This window comes from Bos javanicus, chromosome 29 (genome assembly GCF_032452875.1).
Source record: "Bos javanicus breed banteng chromosome 29, ARS-OSU_banteng_1.0, whole genome shotgun sequence".
Classification (NCBI taxonomy): domain Eukaryota; kingdom Metazoa; phylum Chordata; class Mammalia; order Artiodactyla; family Bovidae; genus Bos; species Bos javanicus.
The window spans coordinates 32512570-32534409 of NC_083896.1; the positions used below are offsets into that span (position 1 = coordinate 32512570).

At 50.0% G+C, this 21840-nt stretch overlaps 1 protein-coding gene across 3 annotated transcripts in view; it reads left to right on the forward strand.

Annotated features, from left to right (window-relative positions):
• FLI1 (Fli-1 proto-oncogene, ETS transcription factor) overlaps positions 1–21840 on the forward strand; it is a 132599-nt gene that overhangs the window by 62764 nt on the left and 47995 nt on the right. For all 3 annotated transcript variants that reach the window (XM_061406415.1, XM_061406416.1, XM_061406417.1), the window contains exons 2-4: positions 8450–8661; positions 17337–17491; positions 21464–21667. In XM_061406415.1, coding sequence (XP_061262399.1) covers positions 8450–8661; positions 17337–17491; positions 21464–21667 — 571 coding nt within the window. The remainder of the gene's footprint in view (positions 1–8449; positions 8662–17336; positions 17492–21463; positions 21668–21840) is intronic.

The following is a 21840-nucleotide window of genomic DNA, read 5'->3' on the forward strand; positions in this document are numbered from 1 at the left end:
TGGCCCATCGCTGTGGCTCCTGTGTGTCCTTCCTGCACATGGACTATGGCAGACACTTCTTTCCTGCCCTCCTGCAGGGAATAGGGGACATCTCACATCACCCTCTTCAGCCTTTGCTGGCTGCTCCAGAGGCTTTTCCCTCTCTGCCTCCATCTCTGCTAAGCTGTCTGGGGACGCGGTCCTCGGTTCATCACTAATGTCAGCCAGGCCGTCATGTGGCCAGGCTCTGACCACATCCCCCCCATCGCTCAACTGATGTGAGCGTGGAAAATAAGCCTGGACTTAATCTAAGGAAAACAAATGGTGGGAGACACATCTGCTGGTATTTTAAAAAAAAAAAAAAGGAAAAGAGAAGAAACAAAATGTATACATGACAAATTCCGAAATAAGGGAAGTTTATTTATTTATGAATTCACAGTCATGCACCCGGCATTCTTCTGATACTGTAGGACTGATATAGGGACAGCGGGATGAGTGGGTGCTGCTACTGCCTCCTGTCTTTCGCAGGATGATTTCTGAGCCTTGTCTGTGCCTCCTAGAGGCCTGAATTCAGAAACTAGAAAGAGAGAGCAGACTGAGGCTGCAAGGAAACAATCTGATGGTTTGCATGGAGGAGAAGCACAGAATAAGAAGTAAGCTCTCTTCTCTAGAAGTCCGTGGAATCCACATTACAAATCTGTTATTTCCAAACCTGCTTGTTTTGAACCTTAGGCAAACTTGGTTGCTTTTAAGTAGGCAACACATTTGAGAAGGAGGTACCTCTCTGGTTTTATCTGTCTCCCTTCTCCAAACTGCATCTCCAACTCAGAGGTTCCCATGGCATTCCTATAGGATCTCTCAGCATTGTACTTCTTTTTGAATTTTTAAAAAATTTTATTTATATTTATTTGGCTGTATGGGGTCTTAGTTGTGGCATGTGGGATCTTTTAGTCGTGGCACGCAAGATCTAGTTCCCTGACCAGTGATCGAACCTGGATCACCTGCACTGGGAGTGTGGAGTCTTAGCCATTGCACCACCAGGAAAGTCCCTAAAAACATTTTTTTGTTTGTTTGTTTGCTATGTCCTAAGAACTTTAGTAACATGTCGGTTGCGTCTGACTCTTTTGCAACTCCTTAGACTGTAGCCTGACAGTCTCCTCTGTCCATGGGATTTCCCAGGCAAGAATACTAGAGTGGGTTGCTATTTCCTTTTCCAGGGGATCTTCTTGACTCAGGATTTGAACTCGAGTCTCCTGTATTGGCAGGTGGATTCCTTACTACTGAGCCACCTGGGAGAACTTTAGACACTTGATTTAGGGAGTTCATTTATATTATCTCATTTTATACTTATTCTAAATCTGCCAGCTTAGGGACTGTTATTATCCCCATTCTACAGATGAGAAAATGACGTTTGTAAACTGTAAATGAATTGCACTGGGTGGTACATTGGTGAGTAATTGATGGAACTTGAATTGGAACTCAAATCTCTGACTCCGAAGATCAGGCTCTAGGTGTGTTTCGACAAACATAAGAGTTACCCTCAAAGAGGTGACAGTCTAACCGGTAGGTGGATGGTCGTGGTTCAATGCCCAGACAGCAGATCTGAATTAGAATCCCAGGTCACATTCAGTTGCTGTGTCACCTGAGCTAGTTAGTTCACTTCTCTGAGTATCTGTTTCCTCATCAGAAAAAAACAGAGGTGATAACAGCACATCCCCTTTAGAATTGCAGGGAGAATTAAATTAGATCGCTCAAGGAAACATGCACTTAATAAATAATACGATAATCATCTGCTACTTTGATCTTTCTTCTGTAATGAGATGTATTGGAAGTGATGTGTATTTAAGGCAACCTTATCCAAATTGGGTAAAAAGGACAATCTGCATCAAGACAAGTGCCCCCTGGCTGTGCATGTCTGCAGGCTCCCAGAGCCAGCAGGAGATCCTGGGAAGGAAGGCTGACATGGTTTGGTCAGCATTTGTACAGCCAGTATTACCATCCTGTTAGCTTGGAACTCAAGCTGCCGCTCCAAGACGTTGCCCTTGCCTGAGTGCCCTAGTAAATGGGTCAAGTAGGATACTGATGTGCTCGACTATTTCCCTATTTGGAGCCCAGGAGCCCTGTGCTTCTCTCTGGCTCTAGGACCTCCCTCTGGCTCTAGGATGCAGTGGTGAGGGGCCAGAGCATCCTGATGAACAGGCGTTTTGTTCCCAGCATGCAGCAGAGAGAAGGCATGTGCTTCATAGAATCCAGTTACTAAGCAGTTCAGGGCTGACTTCGCAGGGACAGTGATGGGGACCATGAGAGACCTCAGACTGAGGCCACACCCAGGATTGGGGCCCTGCTTCTGTCCTTCCCACTAAGGGCAGTTTCCCTGCAGGGTGCTCTATGGCAACCTAGACTCAACAAGTCTTTGAAGAACCACTTGTCTCCCTTTGAATGAAGGGATCAGTGTCATTCCCAAGGTCAAATGGAGAACTGAAGGAACCCAGCCACTCTGAGAGTAGTGTGTGAACTTTCATGCTGATACTCTTTCTATATTCAGCCCATCCTCCCAGAGTTAAACATTTAGAAACCATCCCTCAGTGTAAAAGAACGGAACACCAACTGTGGACTCATTCCTGTAAAGAGTTTTAAGTACTAGTAAAGACTTTCACCGGGGAAGGCAATGGCACCCCACTCCAGTACTCTTGCCTGGAAAATCCCATGGACGGAAGAGCCTGGTAGGCTGCAGTCTATGGGGTAGCTCAGTGTCGGACACGACTGAGCGACTTCACTTTCACTTTTCACTTTCATGCATTGGAGAAGGAAATGGCAACCCACTCCAGTGTTCTTGCCTGGAGAATCCCAGGGACAGGGGAGCCTGGTAGGCTGCCATCTCAGGGGTCGCACAGAGTCGGACACTACTGAAGCGACTTAGCAGCAGCAAAGATTTTCACATTGAAACATTTATAAGCTTTAAGTATTTAAGTAAAAGTAAATGGCTTCTGAGCTTCCCTGGCGGCTCAGTGGTAAAGAACTCACGTGCCAATGTAGGAGACATAAGAGACGCAGGTTCAGTCCCTAGGTTGGGAAGATCCGCTGGAGAAGGGACTGGCTACCCACTCCAGTATTCTTGCCTGGAGAATTCCATGGACAGAGGAGCCTGGCGGGCTATATCCCATGTGGTCACAAAGAGTCAGACATGATTGAGAGACTATACAAGAAGCAAGAACAAACACAAACAAAACAGCTTCTAAGACATGGAGTAAATAGCAACAGCTACACATAGGTAATATGTTACAAGCATGTCATTGATCCGTCTGCCTTCTCAGCTGAGAAAAGCAGCCCCTTGGTGCCCGCACCCATCAGATCACCCCCAGGGACTTCTGGGACCCCCAGTGGGGACACGAAGCTGTAGTGCAATACGGTGGCAGCCATCAGTCTACACTGTGCCCCTGTGGTGTCTTCCTGTTCTATGTCTGTCTCCCCGAAATGCACCTGCCACCCCCAAAGGAGTGTAGAGGAGACCTGCCACTGGCCACAGAGACTGTACTGCGGGTGTGGTCTCTGGACACCCTCAAAGCGCTCAGGCTTATTTTCTTTTAAGATTTTTTTCTCCAGGTGGACCATTTTAAAGTCTCTATTGAATTTATTACAATATTGCTTCTGTTGTTTATGTTTTGGTTTTTTGGCCCTAGGTTTGAGGGATCTTAGCTCCTTGACCACAGATTGAACTCAGGCCCTCTGCAATGGAAGGCAAAGTCTTAACCGCTGGACCACCAGGAAGCCCCTGCACTCAGCCTTGTGTGGCAAAGCGCTGCTATTTCAGACGCAAATCACCCCAGCGCTCATGCTCCACCTGAATCCCAAATCAGCTTGCCTGGGCCCTGGTCTCCCCACATGTATGATTCGCATTGATGGTCTTCATGTCCCCCCTGCTTGTGTTCAGTTTTCTGATTCAGTCCAGGCCAGGCAAGGAACCATTCTCCTGCATTTTCTCTCTCTCCCAGCTTCTCCCAGTCACCAATTCTTTTCTACACACTGTGATGAAATTTGTTTAAAAAAACCATTTCGCTATGAATGGTTGCAAACAGGTGTGTGTTTGTGTGCACACGCGCACACGTGCCCGCGCACACATGTACGTCTACCCAAGCTGTATTCTCACTAGGCCTTTAAAAGTTCAAATGAGTCAGAGGGCATTATTATCAGGGAAGGTTTCACGGAGTAAGGAAGATTTCATTCACCTACAAGATGGGTAGAATTGGATGTGCACCCGGCCAAGAGGGCAAAGAAAGGATGCTCCGAGGGCAAGGACTCACAGTGTCAGACACAGGAGGGCACTGAGGGCCCGTTTAGTGCAGCCGTGGAGACAGCGAGCCTGGGGGCAGGAGCTGCATGCGGAAGTCATGAGCGGGGACCACGGATGGTGGGCAGCTGCGACGACCCCTAGTGCTGGGACCACAGCAGACAAGAACAGACTTGTGATGACTGATGTCACGGATGCTCTGGGAGGGTTCTGAGCTCTGGTTGTCTACAGCTCGCAAGGGAGCTGGCTCTGGCAGGGGAATGAGCAGGGTGAACTGGGTGAGGGGGCATATGCTGACAGAGGAAAGAGGCCGAAAGAGAAAAGCAGAGGAAATTGCTGGCAGGACTGGACGGAGGACAGGACATATGTCCTGGAGGAAACCAGGGTCCTCTCCTCCCATGACGTGGCCCCTTGACTGGAGTTTTCTTTGTGAACTAAAGGAAACTTCTATTCCAAAATGAGTTTTAACCAGTTTTGTACCGTTTACCACACTGCACTTTGTTCTATAGAGTATTCTTTCTCATCTACTTGAGAGGTCTGTCCATGGTCAGCCTCTGGAAACCCTGGCTTGGTCTTATCTGTCCTCCGTTGCAACCTCTTTGCTGTGAATCCTGGTTTTGCCATCTGCTTGGTCTGCTGACTTGACAGCCCTGCTTCTCTGCTTCCTGACCTGCCCTCTGCAGGGATAATGATGCTAGGTGTCTTTCACCCTTTACCAGAGCATCACTATCGCCAGTCCTGCCTCCCAGGCCTCTGTTATTCCTTCATTTTCTCCCCTAACCCAGAGGAAAGGAGATGGAAGAAATGCTTTAACTGGAAACTCCTAGATTTGTGCATGATCAAGCATGCATGTGAGCCACTCTCCATGGCCAAAGACAATGCCTGAATCCTTAGGTATATAGTCTCTTTCTGTAGCAGAACTAATGAATGTTTACCACCTCTATCACCAAAAGGGCATTTATAGTTTCTAGCTGGTAATGCATCTTGGCTCCTGGTGTAGAAAGAACCCCAGGAAGTTCATGGGCTCACACTCAGCCCTCTGCAAAATAACAATGCCACACTTTTCAACTTGGAACCACTATGTGCTTGGCTATCCGTACCCCTGGTTTGGGATGTGCAGTCAGGGCGGATCCTTAATTGAAAAGAACAATGGATAAAATAACCAACAGACAAATGGTTGCTGACAGATGGAAGCACAGCTTTCCTCTGAACACGGAACCAGGTATCTTTGTCTGCGTGGAGAGTGGCTCACATGCATTCTTGATCATGCACAAATCTAGGAGTTTCCAATTAAAGCATTCGTTCCATCTCCTTTCCTCTGGGTTAGGGGAGAAGATGAAGAAATAATGGAAGCCAGGAGGCCTGGGAGGCAGGACCAGGGCTCGTGATGCTCTGGTAAGGGCCAAAAGACAACAAGCATCATTATCCCTGCAGAGGGCAGGTCAGGAAGGAGAGAAGCAGGTTGTCAAGTCAGCAGACCAAGCAGATGGCAAAACCAGGGTTCACAGCAAAGAGGTTGCAAGAGAAGACAGCATGGCATAGGACAGCTGCTGGAAATTGAAGGAACCCAGCTGATTTCAGGTCTGAGTCAAGGGACCCCCTTGTCCTTTCCACACTCTGCCAGCAGCTCAGCTTTGAAACTGCCGTCTCTGGCCATGTCTATACTCTGCAAAGCCTCCTGTGCGGGAGCAGACTTCCTGGACTGTGTTTCAGTAATTCTTCCCTGATACCAGCCAGAAACAGCCACAGAAGAGCCTTTCCCTTTGAAGTATGGCTATCCTCCTGCTGGGGTTGAGGATGGTCCTGGGAGAAAGTTAGCTGGTCGAGTGGATTGTAATTTTATAGGTCTGGGGGCAAAAGTGTCATAGGGCTGCTACAGCAAAATGCCACTGACAGGGTTCATGCAATAGCAATGTATTTTTTTCTCACAGTTCTGGAAGCTGAAAGTCCCAAGTTGGGGTGCTGGCAGGTTATGAGGTCTCTCTCCTTGGCTTGCAGATGGCTGCCTTCTTGCTGTTTCTCCACTTGGTGGTCCTGCCGTGCCTACCATTCCCGGTGTCCCCTGTGTGTCCAGATACTCTCTTCTTGTTCTTCTTCTTTTTTTTTTGTTTGCATAGAAAAAATTTTTATTAAAAATTTTTTTTTCAAACTTTAAACTTTCTGTTTTGGGGTATGGCCGATTAACAATGTTATTATAGTTTCAGGTGAACAGTGAAGGGACTCAGTGACACATATACATGTATCCATTGTCCCCCAAATTCCCCTCCCATCTAGGGTGCCATATAACATTGAGCAGAGTTCCATGTGCTAGACAGTAGGTCTTTGTTCATTACCCATTTTGAATTTAGCAGTGTGTATGTGACGTTCCCAAACTCCCTAACTATCCCTTCCACCTGGCAACGATAAATTGGTTTTCAAAGTCTGCGAGTCTCTTTTCTGTTTTATAAGCAAGTTCATTTGTATCATTTCTTTTTAGATTTCACATATACGGGATGTCATAGGATATTTTTCCTTCTCTGATATTTCACTCAGTATGACACTCTCTAGGTCCATCCATGTTGCTGAAAATGGCATTATTTCCTTCTTTTTAATGGCTGAGGAATATTCCATTGTATATATGGAGCACATCTTATCTATTCCTCTGTCCATGGACGTTGGATTGTTTCCATGTCTTGCTATTGTAAGCAGTGCTGCAATGAACACTGAGGTGCATGTATCCTTTTGGATCATGTTTTTCTCCAGACACATGCCCAGGAATAGGATTGCATCACATTCACTTTCATGATAGTGCTATTTTCAGTTTTTTAAGGAACTTCCATACTGTTCTCCATAGTGACTGTACCAATTTACATTCCCAGCCATATTGAATTAGGACCCACCCAAAGGGCCTTGTTTCAACTCAGTCATCTCTTTAAACATCTTATCTCCAAACACAGGTTCTTAGGAACTGGGGTTAGGGTGTCAACATGCAAATTTTAAGGGAACAGTTCAGACCTTATCAGATCTGAGAGAGACCTGCTGGCCTAAGAGAACTTTTATTTGAAACTGATAACCATCAAAGGTAACTTTATTGGGTGTCACTATGTGGCAGCGACAGTTCTGGGCATTTCTCCCATAATATTACATCTCATCTCAAAGATTACAGATTGCATAATTACAGATGATATCGATTATAATTAATCCTAGATTATAGACTGTGACCTCCTTTCTGAAGTGCGATCAACTTAATTTGGTGGAACTGTGTGACCTAGTGACCACCACACCCCAGGCCATGACCTGGTCCCTGTGATCTGCTGTGACCGGGATGGAAGGGAGAGTTTCATTACCCTGCTCTGCTTGGTAGATGTCTGGAAAGTGCGACGCTGCCTTTCTCCATCTGTCATCTCCCCCATCCCAGCAGGTGATGGGATAGCACACGTGGGAAATACAGACTTGACCTCCCCTCCACAACATCCACAGAGCTGAGACTCCACCCTCTTTCTTGGGTGGGCAGAATCATCCCACTTAAGACTGGAAACTGTCATCTCAAGGAGTCAGACAGGAAGGGATGATGAAGCACTCTGTGCCAGGGAAGCAGGCAGTCCCCTACCCAGATCTCTGATATGTAAGAAGCTCAGCACATCCTGGAGCACCTCTAAACAAACAAGCTAGACACCTGTACCAAGGTCTTCTCATTTAATCACCCATCACCTCTGAAAAAGCTATTCTTATGCCTGTTTACAGAGAAGGAAACCGAAATGAGAGGGGCCCCACCCTTCCCCTGTGTGACCTTGAGCCACATACTTAACCTCTCCGGGTGGGTCTCACTGGCCTCACCTATAAGAGCAATGCTCCCTCTCATATGCCCTGTAGCTTGGCGGCTTCCTGGCCAGGAAGGGGCATGTCCGTCTATCTGTTCCAAGCACCACTCCAACATCACGTGTGTACTGTGTAACCATTCTTCTTGGCCTCAGCCTCCCCACCCTCCTTTCTGGGGGTCCCAGCCTACAGAACCAACGGAGGAACACACTCCTAGGGGTCCCCATTCCACGGCCCAGACTCCCTCCTCACCCAGGGTCATCTGCAAAGAACACATCAAGCTTGCATAATTGTGGACCAGCCCGCGGGTTCCCAGGGAGGGTGGTGAGGAGTGACACCGGCTAAAGAGTGACCTGGGGCTCTGTGTCCTTCTCTGCCCTCCAGGAGGCTTTGTCGGTGGTGAGCGACGACCAGTCCCTCTTTGACTCCGCGTACGGAGCGGCGGCCCACCTCCCCAAGGCCGACATGACCGCCTCCGGGAGCCCCGACTACGGCCAGCCCCACAAGATCAACCCCCTCCCCCCGCAGCAGGAGTGGATGAACCAGCCAGTGAGGGTCAACGTCAAGCGCGAGTACGACCACATGAACGGGTCCAGGTAAGCCCGCTGGACCCATGCTGCCGGGATGGGGCCGGGGGAGGCTGGAGGCCTGGGGCTGAGTCAGAGATCTGGCGGGAAGTGCGTCTGTGGCAGACGGACCTCTGGTGCTGGGCCAGGCGACTGAGCCAGGCTTTAGTGAGCTGGGGTGAGAGGGCTCCTTGAGGTGGGGCGGCACAGAGCCAGGAAGGCCTCTGGTTCTCTGGGCCCCAAAGCAGCCCTCAGGCCCATGACACTAACAGATACTTTTGTAACACCTGCTTTATGTCAGGCCCAGGCACTGCCCCTCTTGGGGATAATTCAGTAATAAGATACTCTTCTGTTTCTTGTTGAAGATACTTGACCTCTCTGGGTGGGTCTCATCAGAGCAAAGATGAACAAACCATCCTTTGATTTAAAGTCTAGGATGATGACAAAGATGAACAAATCTGAGGGCTCCCTGTGCGAGGGAGGGCACACTTGGAAAGTGGGTTGGGACTCAGTGCTGCCCAGGGCCAGTAAGACTTTGATCATAGAGATGGACAGGAGAGGACCGCAGAGAGGGAGAGCACACCAGGGAGCCGGGGGGGCCCAGGCTGGAGTCCGGGCTCTGCCTGTGGACCAGTCACTGCTCCCTCTGAGGACCAGCTGCCTCCTTTCTGCACGGCTGGAGCATCAGTTTCCCGTAGGCTTGTTACGAGGGTCGACCCTGATACTGTAGAAGTGTCCCAGGGCAGGGCCCAGGAAGTGACCCATCCCAGGACTCAGAAAGTGCTGGCTATTCTGAGGGTGACTGTCACGAGTGAAGTTTGAAAGCTGAGAAAACCTTAGTCTAGTTCACGAAACATCAGGGAAGCACAGGGAGATAAAACCAGAGACCAAGGGAGCCCTGATTGGCTGGCTAAGAAAACAGGGAATTTATTCCACGTGCAGATGCCGATTTGACATGACATTTGAACATCATCAGACCTGTGACTGAACACTTGAAAGCTGGGCATCATTGTATACAGAGAGTGGGGAGGGGAGAGTCAGAAAGATAGGAAGTAAGTGAAATATTCCAGGTAGAAAATTACAAAAATTCGGAACTAGAGTCATGGCACTGATTGTGGAAACGAAAAGGGGAAGACACATGAGGGACATATCAAAGGGATAATTAACAGGACTCAGGTTGATAAATATTGCACTGCGGGCGGGGGGTGGGTGGGAAGGGGGTTTGTGCGAGGAAAGAATCGAAGATTAGCAAAGGTTGGGTGTTTTCCAAGAAGGACGGTGCCAGTGGCACCCAGAGGGGTGGGAGGAGGAAGTGCTTTGAGAAAGGATGTCAGCACCCTGTGAGATGCATCAGGAGCCATCAGTAAGTAGGACATCGGATAAACACTATGAGTTACTGGAAACAGATCAGATACTACTAGGGGATGCAGTTGGAATTTAGACCTGGGCATCATCACTAAAGAGTTCTACCTGTGCTGGCAGATGAGGTCAAGGAGCAGACAAGACTAGAGAAAGCAGGAGAAGGGGGTGGGTGCTTGTGTGGTGGGAACTCCCCCCCAGAAGGTCCTGGTCTCAGAGCTGCCTGTGAATACACCTGGCCCACCACACTACAACCCCACTAACCAACACCAGCCCCTGGGATCCCAGCCACCTTTCTGGCATAGAGGATTTCAGGGAGGCTTAGGGGTTCTGAGCCAGGAGCCCGTCTGGTGAGTCCCTCCACAGAGATAACGAGGGTACTGACTCACTCTCTGTGGAGGGAAGTCAGAGTTTGTCAATCTTTCCACATCACCATTTGCTCTCTATCTGCCTCCCATGAGGTCCATATTGTATTTACATCTTGACCTAGAGAGGCCTGGCGTGCTGCAGTCCATGTGCTCACAAAGAGTCGGACACAACTTAGCGACTGAACAACTAGAGAGGCATATTGGGCTTTGAGGGGGTAAATGACTTGCCTAAGGATTCAAAGGTGCAGTGAATCCTTTTCAAAGTTGTAGAGCTGGCCCTGCATCCCAGCTCTCTGATCCTGGCCCCGTGGCCACTCTTTCTATCCCCTCCCCACCCACCTGCACCCATCCCACATGTGGACAGCATTCAGCAAGGCCTCCCACATGGGCCTGACCATGGCACTCCCAGTGCTTGCTGACAGTCCAGACTCACCCTTGGACAAGCTGGAGCCTGAGTCCAAGCACCACTCACCTCCACCGCCCACCCATCAATGCCAGCAGCACCTCTCCTTCTAGGCCATCTGGGAGCCTCCTCCTTCTTCCCCTTCCTCCTCTTGCCTTTCTGACGTCTCCTCATCAGACAGCAGCCTGAGTCTTCTTTTCAAAACATTTACCTGTCTTGCTCAAAATCCTTTAATGGCTTATGCTGCAGGGAAGCCTCAAGCACTGCCATATATGAATCCTGGGCAGAGGAGGTCCCCCCCAGAGAAATCAGTTTTCAGAACCCCCTCACCAGCTCCACTGAGGCTCCTCCCATCACACCAGACACCAGCTGGAGGGGAGCTGCGTGAAGACCCCAGAGACCAGACGTAGTATTTACCTGGCTCTGGTTTCACAAAGCAGCCCCTGCTTTTGATCTGCCGGTCTTGACCAGGGCCAGGAGCTGGTGACAGCATAGGTTCATAAACTGATGTCTCCTCGCCCCTCTGGGAAACCAAGATGATGCAGTGGACCCTTGAGAATCAGGTAGGCTAGGTCTAGACATCACCAGCACCTCATAAACATCTCCTAAGCGCGCTCATGGAAGCTGGAGTGGGCAGCAGGGAGCCAGGGTTTTCAGAAAAAAATGTCTCTGCTTAGGATGGAGCCTGGTCAGATCACATTCTTGGATCACGCAACAAAGAACCAGCGTGATGAAGCAGATGCCTCCCTAATTAAATCTCTCACCTGCCATGCTGTGCTTCTGTCCTCTCAGTAGCACTGATGATGTGCTTTTAATGCAGAAGATAATTCCTAACTTCAGATGAAAAAAAACAGAGTATAAAACTTGGGATTTCTTGGCTCATACACTGAATCTATGCTGTCCAAGGCAGTAGCCACTGGTCACAGTTGCTGCTTTGGAGCACTTGAAATATGACCTATCCAAAATGGGCATGTGCTTGATGTGTGTGTTAATACACTGGCTTTAGGAGACTTAGTGTAGGAAAAAAGTGAAATACATCATTAATTATTTTTTTTATATTGATGATGTTGAAATGATCATCTTCAGGCTGTATTGAATTAATATATTTTAATATATTATTAAAATTAATTTTACCTTTTTTATTTTAAAAATGTGGCTACTAGAAAATGTTACATTATGTATGTGCCCCTTCGACTGGACAGGGCTGGGCTAGAACGTTTTGGACCAACTCAGGGCTTCCCTGGTGGTTCAAACTGTAAAGAAGCTGCCTTAAATGCAGGAGACCCTGGTTCAGTCCTTGGATCAGGAAGATCCCCTGGAAGAGGGCATGGCAACCCACTCCAGTATTCTTGCCTGGAGAATTCCATGGACTGAGGAGCCTGGTGGGCTATAGTCCGTGGGGTCGCAGAGAGTTGGATACGACTGAGCCACTAACACATTGGTGGCACTTTGTTATAGCTGCCCTAGCAGATCAACAAAGTACCCAAAGATGTGTTTCTCTCTTCTCTTCATGATTCACGGTGAATTCTCCCCATGTTCTTCGATAACTTGGAATTCTGAGTTACTTGATGCTTATCAGAGACCCTACAGATATTTATGTCTCTAGAGGAGGTATTCTGTGCGCCTAACGCTACAAGGTCCTTCTTGCTTCTGATGCTGCCAGTAAGTCATCCACGCCGGTGGAGAGACCGAGATCCAAGGAGCTCACAGAAATTCGATCTTGCCCACGTTGGGGCAGGTTTGCCCCCTTTCTCCCTACCTTCCACTTGTGGTTGAATCTGTTACCATGAATTGTTCTTCAAACGGTGTGACCCATAGGCTCTGTGCTGGATGTAGACTTCAGCAAGATGATCCAAGCTGTGGTCTGCAACTAACTCTCAGCTGCATCCTGTCTCAACCACGGGTTTGGGGGAAAACATCCCATGAAGGAAAAAAAAAATATCAACTTACGGAGGGGAATGGTAAAGACTCGCTTGCCAGAGTTGCTGGACCAGAGGTCACTGTTAGTCTGCCCTGATGCTGCCTAGCCTGGCCAGCAGGATCCAATGCCCTTATTAGACACCTACAGACTTAACATCCACACACAGGAGGACGAGCCTCACACACCCTTCACTTCTGCCTCTGGCTACACAGTCCCATGCTAAACTGCCTCCTAACACTCTGCACCTTGCAATGAGAAGCCTGTCAGGCAGAAAGCTGAGTGGGAGGGGTACTCAGGGTTCTGGAGAAGCTGTGAGCATCTACTAAGTACAGGTTAGAGTGAGAGCTTTGCTATGGGTGATTTCTTGAAGTTTGCTTTTGCATCTCCTTTTCAAAAGCAAAAAGGTCACATACACACGTCTCTGCATGGCTCCTACAGAAATCCTAAAGACAACACAGATTGGCGCAATTTCTGCAGTATGCACGTGATGTAGAAGGCACACCAGATATTGCTAATGCTCCAATAGCCCTGGGGACCTCCTTTTAGCTGTGTGAACATTAGGTATCCGTTGACTGTAAGCCTGGGCTGCAGACCTGTGGGTCTAGATCCCATACTCTGAGTAAAGTTGCTCTCAGTTGAACCAGAAGGTAGAAAAGATGTTTACATATTTGAATGGGATTATCTTCAGGTAACTGGGCTTCCCTGGTGGCTCAGTGGTAAAGAGTCCGCCTGCCAATGCAGAAGCCACAGGAGACGCAGGCTTGATCCCTGGGTGAGGAAGATCCCCTGGGAGAGGAAATGGGAGCCCACTCTAGTATTCTTGCCTGGAGAATCCCATGGACAGAAGAACCTGGCAGACTACGGTCTATGGGGTCACAAAGAGTCAGACATGACTTAGCAACTGAGCAACAACAACAATCTTTAGGCAAGGTCTTTGAAATCTCCTGTTATCCAAATGCTCAAGATTTCTCATTGTGTTTTAAATCGCTTGACAGTCCGTGAGGCACTTTTGGAAACCAGCAGCTGTCTTTTTAAAGCGATGATCCCTGAACACAGAAATAAAACCAGAGGAGCAAAGACCTTATGTCCTTCAGTGAAAATAAAGGACAAGGCTGCAGGGCCCACATGCCCTTGCTGTGGCCTCCCAAGTGTGGCTTTCTGAGCCATGGTTGAGCAGGACATGCTCTGAGTTACACTTTCAGAGCCACCACCTCCTCCCCGCTCCATGTGGCAGCCCCTGGCCCTCCTGTCACCTGTCCCAATGCTGTCAGCTGCCTGCAGACCCCAGCCCCATGCTAGCTGTAAGCAGGTCTCAATACAAATCAGCAGCAGAGTGGGTGGGCTGAATGGCAAAGCCTCCACGCTCCATGCGTGCCCCCCTTGTTTTCATCGGTCCTCTCCACAGGCGCCAGCTGCCTCGTTTAAGAGCAGCCTTTATGCTGTGCTTCACCTGTATTCCCGGCTCCTTCCAGTAGCTGGCTCGGCTCTTGGGAGGCCTGTGCTGTCTGCCCAGGCGCAGAGTCCCGCAACCCCAGAGTGCAGGTGGGGTGGGCAGGTGGGTGGGGAAGGCATGGCTTTCCTTCCTTCTCTCCTAGGAGTCAGAGGAGGGCCGGCCTGCACAAGGCAGAGGTCCAGGGTGACGGCCAGGACGTCTCCCTTAGGGTGCCCCTTTGCAGAGTCTGGGATCAAAGACAGAGCCTTGTTCCCGAGGACAAGCACCCAAACAGGTGGGCAGTGGGCAAGCAGATCACCTTGCCCTGCCCGGGAGCAGGAGAGAGAGGAGGGCACAGAATTGTGGGAGCTTCTGTGGGCCCAAAACGAAGAGGCCCCACCACTGGACGACCCCAGCGGTGCCCCTAGCTGGAAGGGCCAGGCTTGATGCTGTTCAGACTTTCTCCCCAGGGCCCCCCCACCCCCCACCCAGCAGGCGCCTTTCTCACCACGCTGCTCAGACTCCTTACCGGGAGAGGTACCAGGCAGCTTTTACTAAACGATTCCTTTATTCACATTTTTATTTTTCTCTCTTCCTGATACCAGTGACTGGCTCTGCCCTGCGGCGCCGATGGCATAAGGGGCCATTTCACTGCGATGCTTTCTGAGGTTCGACTTCTCACCTCTGAGTGGCCAGAGTTCTCTTCTGGGCTAAGAAATCCTCAGAGGCCCAGCTGATGGTGGAAAAGAATGTTCACAACTCATCTATTTCTCCGCTGTTCCCAAAGAGAGATGCAGCCCACGGAGGGCAAGTCCCTTTCCGCCACGCCCGCCCCCCGCCCCCCGCCCCCGCAGCACTCCCCCCAACCCCAGACACCGCCCCCTCACAGAAAAGTGCTCTCCGTCTGCCCAGCCGGGGGAAGCGTGTGCAGCCCCACCCTCTGCACGGCCTCTCCCAGCCAGTGAAAACGTTGCTGTCTTGGTTAAAGGCCAACTTAATCCTCCCAACTTCGGCTGCACTTGGGTTGTTTCACAGTGGACAAGTATGCTGGGGAAGGCTGCCAGGCCGTGGTGGAGGTGGTGTGTGTGTGTGCGGCTGCGGGCCTGTGCATGCGTGCATGTGTGTGTGCGCTCCTGCACGGCTAGCGTATGTGCCCGTGTGCGTGTGCCTGCACCGGTGGCGTCGGCGCCTGTGTGCGCATGCGCCCACTTGTGGTTTGCTTGGACTAGGGTGGGGGGGACCCGGCCAGCTCCACCAGAGCTCAGCTCAGACGCGGGACCGGGGTCTTTCCGGGACTGCTTCATCTCAGGCCAAGTCCTGCTCCAGCAGAAGCCAAAGGGCCAAACCCTGGTGCAAAGCCCCGAAGTGCTACTGCCGCCCCTCAGACTGCCATGGGGACATTAAACCTTCAACAATCTGGGGCTCCGACGGCTGGTTCTTGGTTCTCTGCCTGGAAAAACAGTAGGCGAATAGTAAAACCTTAAATTCTAACATGTGTAAGTTATACATCTTATTTTCATTTTCAGCCCTTGTTCCCCTCTGTAAGACATCAGGAAAAAATTACCGTCTGACTTCTAATATCTCAGTGGAGCATTTATCTCCCAGCTATGATAAGTGATCTTCAATATTTTTTTCCTTTCAGATTAAGAAACAAATTCATTTAATTTTCTTTATTGAATGTGCTCTGGCCTCCCCCTTCCCCTGCCGTGTCCCCACCCTCCTTCCCCTCTCCTCTTGGGCTCAGGGATCATTGCTTGCATGCCCTCCGTGTTGCTGCCTTTTCAGGATGGGCGGGTCCATCTGGCACAACCCTGCTCCTCGCCTGCTCCTTTAGGCTTCAGCATGGTCTGTTCCTGCCCACAGCAGAGAGAGGGAGGGCAGCGGCCAGACCTCTGGAAAACCGTTGTAGGTTCTGCAGCCCAGAGTTGGCCGGCTGTAATCTGAACCTTATCTGAACTCCTGGGTCTGAGGGCCTGGTTTGGAGCTCTTGTGAAGACTGACTGTCTCCCAGGTTGCCAGAACTGATGCTTCCTGCTCTGGACAACCGGGAGGGTGGGTGGGAAAGCTGCAGCCTCTCCTTGGTCTCTAGTCATCTCCTTCGGCCCTAGCACTGGGGGAGTGGCTGAGCGGAAGTGGCAGGGCAGGATAGCACTGCCCTAGGCACACCAGGAGAGTGTGTGACCCCAGGCTCTGGGTAGGTGGTGTGTTTTGCCAGCCTGCTGAGGCACCAGGTGGCCACAAGGGAGATGTCAGCTCCGTCTCCAGACAGATAGATGCTCCTTGCTGAACTGAAGCCCTATGCTCCCATGTTGCAAAATAGCAGGGGCTAACCATGTACTTCTCTGGTTTTCTTAACCATAGGAAAGAGGTGTTAACCTTTGTCATGTCTGACCTGAAGAGTGATGGGGAGATTCAAACACTCTATGAGAAGCACACTGAAATGATACACATGCAATAGTAAAGAGTGATTCAGGGCTCAATGACTGTTCAGCCCCTCTGGAAGGCACTATTGAGGATTGCTGTTGTTGTTTAGTCGCTCAAATGTGTCTGACTGTGCAACCCCGTAGACTGTAGCCTTCCAGGCTGCTCTGTCCATGGAATTCTCCAGGCAAGAATACTGGAGAGGGTTGCCATTTCCTTCTCCAGGGGATCTTCCCAACCTAGAGATCGAACTTGAGTCTCCTGTACTGGCAGGAAGATTCTTTACTGCTGAGCCACCAGGGAAGCCCACTATTACAGGATACTTGAGGTTAAAAAAAAAAAAAAAAAGCCATGGCATTGATCCAGCCAGGGGAAGGGCACCTGCCAGGCTAACCATCCCACAGTGTGACAAGTCCTAGAGCCATGGCCGAAACAGGGTGCAGTGGGAGTGGGGAGAGGCCTGTCTGGGAGCTAGGTCCAGTGCTTGCGCCTGGGGAGGGTAGGTCGCCTGGCAACAAGGCTAAAAGTGTCAGCTGCAGGCAGAGCCGAACTCAGAGGTCCAGACTCCAGTCTGAGGGCTGTGACGCTGCCAGAAAGTCTTTAAGTACCGTAATTATAGGATTGGGCTGGGATTTGGAGAAAACTAGTGGCCGTGTGGATAGAAATAAGGCAGCGTCAGCAGCACCCCCATCGCCCTCGTCCCACCCGGTAGGGCTGGGCAGAGGCTCCACGGATGCTCTGGTGGCAGTGGCAACGGTGACACTGATGCCTTCCCCTGAGCTTTGTCTCTTCTCGCTCCAGGGAGTCTCCGGTGGACTGCAGTGTCAGCAAATGCGGCAAGCTCGTGGGCGGAGGCGAGTCCAACACCATGAGCTACAACAGCTACATGGACGAGAAGAACGGCCCCCCTCCCCCCAACATGACCACCAACGAGAGGAGGGTCATCGTCCCCGCAGGTACTTTGGGAACCCTTTCACTGGGTGCCACCCACGTCCTCAGTCTTCTAAGCTCGTCGTCCTGGGGAGGGGCATCTACATCTTCACCTGGTACCCTGTTCTCTATGGAAATGCTTACCTGGGAAAGCTGCACCTTCTTCCCTGGCCACCCTCCATGACAGTTTCCCAAATGTCACCGGAACCCTGACGCACAGATTCGGGAAGCCCCGCCCTCAACAGGTCACATCACACTTTCTACCCTCAGTGCCTGGTTCCACGGACAAGGCCTGCCGAGAGAGGAGAGGCAAGATCTTCTGAACCCCAAAGGAATCCTGGAAACACCCAGACGTGCCCACCCTTGCCTTTAAGGACAAGAGTGGCCCGGAGGTCTGTCCTGTCCATCGGGCATGCACTTCCTGGCATCCGCAGGGTCCCACCTTTCCAGAATTACAGCCATCTCTTCCAGGCCCAAAATAGAAACGACTATATTTAACAAAAGGAGTGCCTGAACATGTGTGCAGCACGCTTTGTCATTCTGTAAAAATAGGCTATTTTTCCTAGGTATCGGTGCTGTTGGTCACAGAAAATAAAATCATTGTTCAGGCCTTCTGTGTGCTGGCTGGACACTGGCCTCGGCTGGCGAGCTCAGCTGCCTGTTGAAAAGGGAGGAGAAACTACCCCGTGTAGAGTCCGTGCCAGGTAGAAGGAGCCAGAGTGTTCAAATTTGAGGCAGTCAATGACTTACCAAAATAAGTTTACCCGAAAGGCGAACCCCTTCCATTTGGGAACGTGTAAATGCAGTTGTGAATGAAAGCCAAGGATTAGATGTCCCTTTGAGGTAATCCAGAGGAATTTGCGGGTCGGTCTAGAAGGTGTGGTTCTGTAACAGGCCACTCCGTCCTCGGCCCTCTGTATTTCCTTTCCATGGGAAGCTGTGTGTCACCATCTCCTAGGACTGCAGACACATGCTTGTGCTCCAGGCCAGACTCCAGGTGGCAGGGGCAGGAGGGGTGGGGACAGGGGAGACGGGAGGGCTGGGCTCTTAGGAACGTCTCTGTGCCCTGCAGGACTTGAAAACTGCTCATAAAGCATGTTTATTTCCTTCTTCCATAAACTTGTGGCCTCCCAGAGGAAGAGGAAGAATAGCTCCGTATACTGAGTGCCTCCTGGTGCTGGGCACCGTGCAAACAGCTTCATCCTTGTGATGTTACTTCTGTCTCTAACATCGAGAAAGAAGCATCTGTAGCTGATCTCCCCTCCCTCGGGACACCAGCTAGGAATGTTTAGCTCAGGTGCACCTGTGAGAGCCAAGAGAACTGTGCCTTTTCCCTTCTCATAGAGAGAAGGCAGAAATGAAACTGAACTAAAACTGGCCTGGAGAGAAACTTCTGGACTCCCCACATTGGAGCCAAGCCTCTCCAAGCCTTTGCTCACTTGGAACCAAACTCTCCCCGCCCACCCCCCCCGCCGCCCCCCGCTTCTCTCAACAGTGGCCAACATAGGGAGGAAATCTTGAGGACAGAAGAGTTAGGGGGCCAGAGGTTGTCTCTGAACCAAATGTTGACAGCATTTCATTTCCGAAGTCACTTTGGGGAGAAGATAGGGGAAAGAAGGGAGGGGAATGACCAGACTGGTTGACCCTTCAACTCTGAAGTAGTGTTGAAGTACTTTTGAAAAGATAATCAAGGTGGCAGTCTTAGGGGGCCAAGGTCACCAGAGCAGTAATAGTGAAAATAGCATAAATTCCCATCAAAAAATGTTCCAAGCACTTCGTGTCATGGATCTGCTAGCCAGGGCTTCACTTCATTACTTTACTCCTGGCGGGATCTTGCAGCATTATCCTCACACGTTTTGGCTTCCTCCTGGCCAGCCTCCTAGACATAAGAGAAAGTCTCACAAATCAAGGCCATAAAACATCGGTGGAACAACCCATTGGATTTATGGTGGGATTTGAAGACAAGCATAAATGAGGGCCCTAGTTCATCACCAGTTCCAAGTTCAGATGGGAAGAAACTAGGACTAAATCATCCAGGAAATACATTTGGAAGAGCTTAGCACGCTCCGGAGTGGAAGATTTATAATTCATTGTGCTGTAAAGGGAGAGAAATAATATTGTGATAGAGCCCAAAGCAAGGGCGGAAATAATAAAATAAATAAAACCTACAGTGTAAAATTGAATTGGAGGCCTTGGATATTCAAAGTGAGAAATTAGGAGAAGCAGAGGCGAGCTGATGAAATAATATGTGACATAATCCAGGTTCCCCCAGGACATTTTCCTTTAGAATTCTGAAATGGTGCAAAATCATGTCCATTTACCAATGGTCCATGCCTAATTGTTCCTGGAGAGTAAAAGAGTGAAACAAAGCAAGAAATTTATGTGAGATTCAGAGCGGGAGAGAGATCCAGACTTGTACAATGTAGCCCTGAGTAACTCTGCTTTTGGAAGTGATGGCAAAGCACCTCCTGGATGAACTAAGACAGGATGGTGAGAGGGGAGGAGACTTAGGGTGCAGGGACCCTCAGCTAAGTGCAGTCCTGGGAGGCTTTCAGTCGAACCCCGGCTCATACTAGGATTAAAGGTCAGGTTGAGGACTTAATGTTTCAGGACTCCACTTCCCACCTTCGAAATGAAAATAGCCATTTTTCAGGGTATTCTTGATGAGTAAAAAATAGCACACTTGAAGCAGCGGGCACCTAGGAGGTGTTCAAAGTCTGGACTGTTACAAGTTTCTGGGCATTGGGTGCTTAGCATGAACCCTGCTTCTCTCCCCACGGCCCTTCCTAATCATTCAAACCTGCTCCCATTTTTACCAAGAGCCTTAACAGACCCTTAGAATGAGAAAGTGAGGTGGTAGCACAGATATTCCTACCAAATAGCCGGCTAATAAAACAGGTTCAGTAGAAGCTAGGGGCTACTATTAAGTCTCCTCCCCTCCTCCAGAAAACCTTCCATGATTGCAAATTCACAGTCACCCCTTCTGCCGACCAGTCCTCAAACTGCCACCACAAAAATCTGTTGCCTAATTCTGTGCTTTCCTGCCTGAGTTTTCCTGGGCATGGGTCTTCCTGTGATGAGCATGTTTAACTATTTGTTGGTTTAGCTAATTATCTCTAATAATTAGGTGCCAAGGAGAGAGCTGGTTATCAAATTGTGATATGTGACAAGATATAAGGGTTCCACCTACTGTGGAACCTGCTATAACTCATCATGGCGCTTAGAGTACACACGTTTCCCCCTACCACACACACACCTGTTTAGGAAAGAGTCTGAGGGTCCCAAGTGGAGATCTAATACCTTGAGGTTCTAGGACCTCAGCCCTTACATTGTTTATCCTCAAGAGTGAAAACATTTTCTCCCTCCAACACCATTTCCCTTCTTTGGGGATTCAAATATCCTAAAAACTCTGGGGGGATGATTTAAAGAGCTTTTAGTACCACTGTCCCTAAAAGGAGAAAATCCGGGTTGGAGTTAAGCTGAAGACTTAACACCACTGGGTTTTCCACCTGCACAGATGGAATTGCGGTCTAAGTGTGCAGGCCCGTCTTTTCTGCAGCCATAGAAGAGATTGCTGTTGCTTCATGAACTCACTGATGTTCTTAAGATATGGATGGTGGCCCTTTCCAGAGCCGTTAGTTCCTGCTCTAGGCAACTGGGCTTATTTTCATTCTGATGCCATGATTTCTCAGGCAGAGGTTTCAGTTGCCCTCCAAAGACTTGAAAGAGAACATCCTATCTGGGTGCATAGTTACCGTCTAAGAACCTTTTCAGAGCGCTAAGTGGTTCAGGCTGCACCAGATGCGATGGCGCCAGATGCGTGTTCTGGGAGGACCATCTGGGGCGGGGGTGGGGGGACCGCTTTCCCTCTGTAGGAGGGGCACTGAGGAGGGAGGAGACGGGAGAAAGGTGGAGGTGGGGAGAGAGAGAAGAGACAGACAGAGAAGGGGAGGAGCCCTGCCTCTGGCAGCCTTGCTAACAGCCTGTCTCTCCTGCAGACCCCACGCTGTGGACACAGGAGCACGTGCGGCAGTGGCTGGAGTGGGCGATAAAGGAGTACGGCTTGATGGAGATCGACACGTCTTTCTTTCAAAATATGGACGGCAAGGAACTGTGTAAACTGAACAAGGAGGACTTCCTCCGAGCCACCTCCCTCTACAACACGGAAGTGCTATTGTCACATCTCACCTACCTCAGGGAAAGTAAGTGCCCGGTCCCTAACATTTCTGGGTAGCGAAACACCCCCAGAGGCTATAGCGCCAAGTCCCCAGGGCTGGAGAGAACTCTGCCTGGCCGCTCAGGATGCAGACTGGTTCCCATAGTGACAGCCCAGGGCAAGGAGATAGGGTCCCTGCCTCAGTTTATGCTGGGTGGG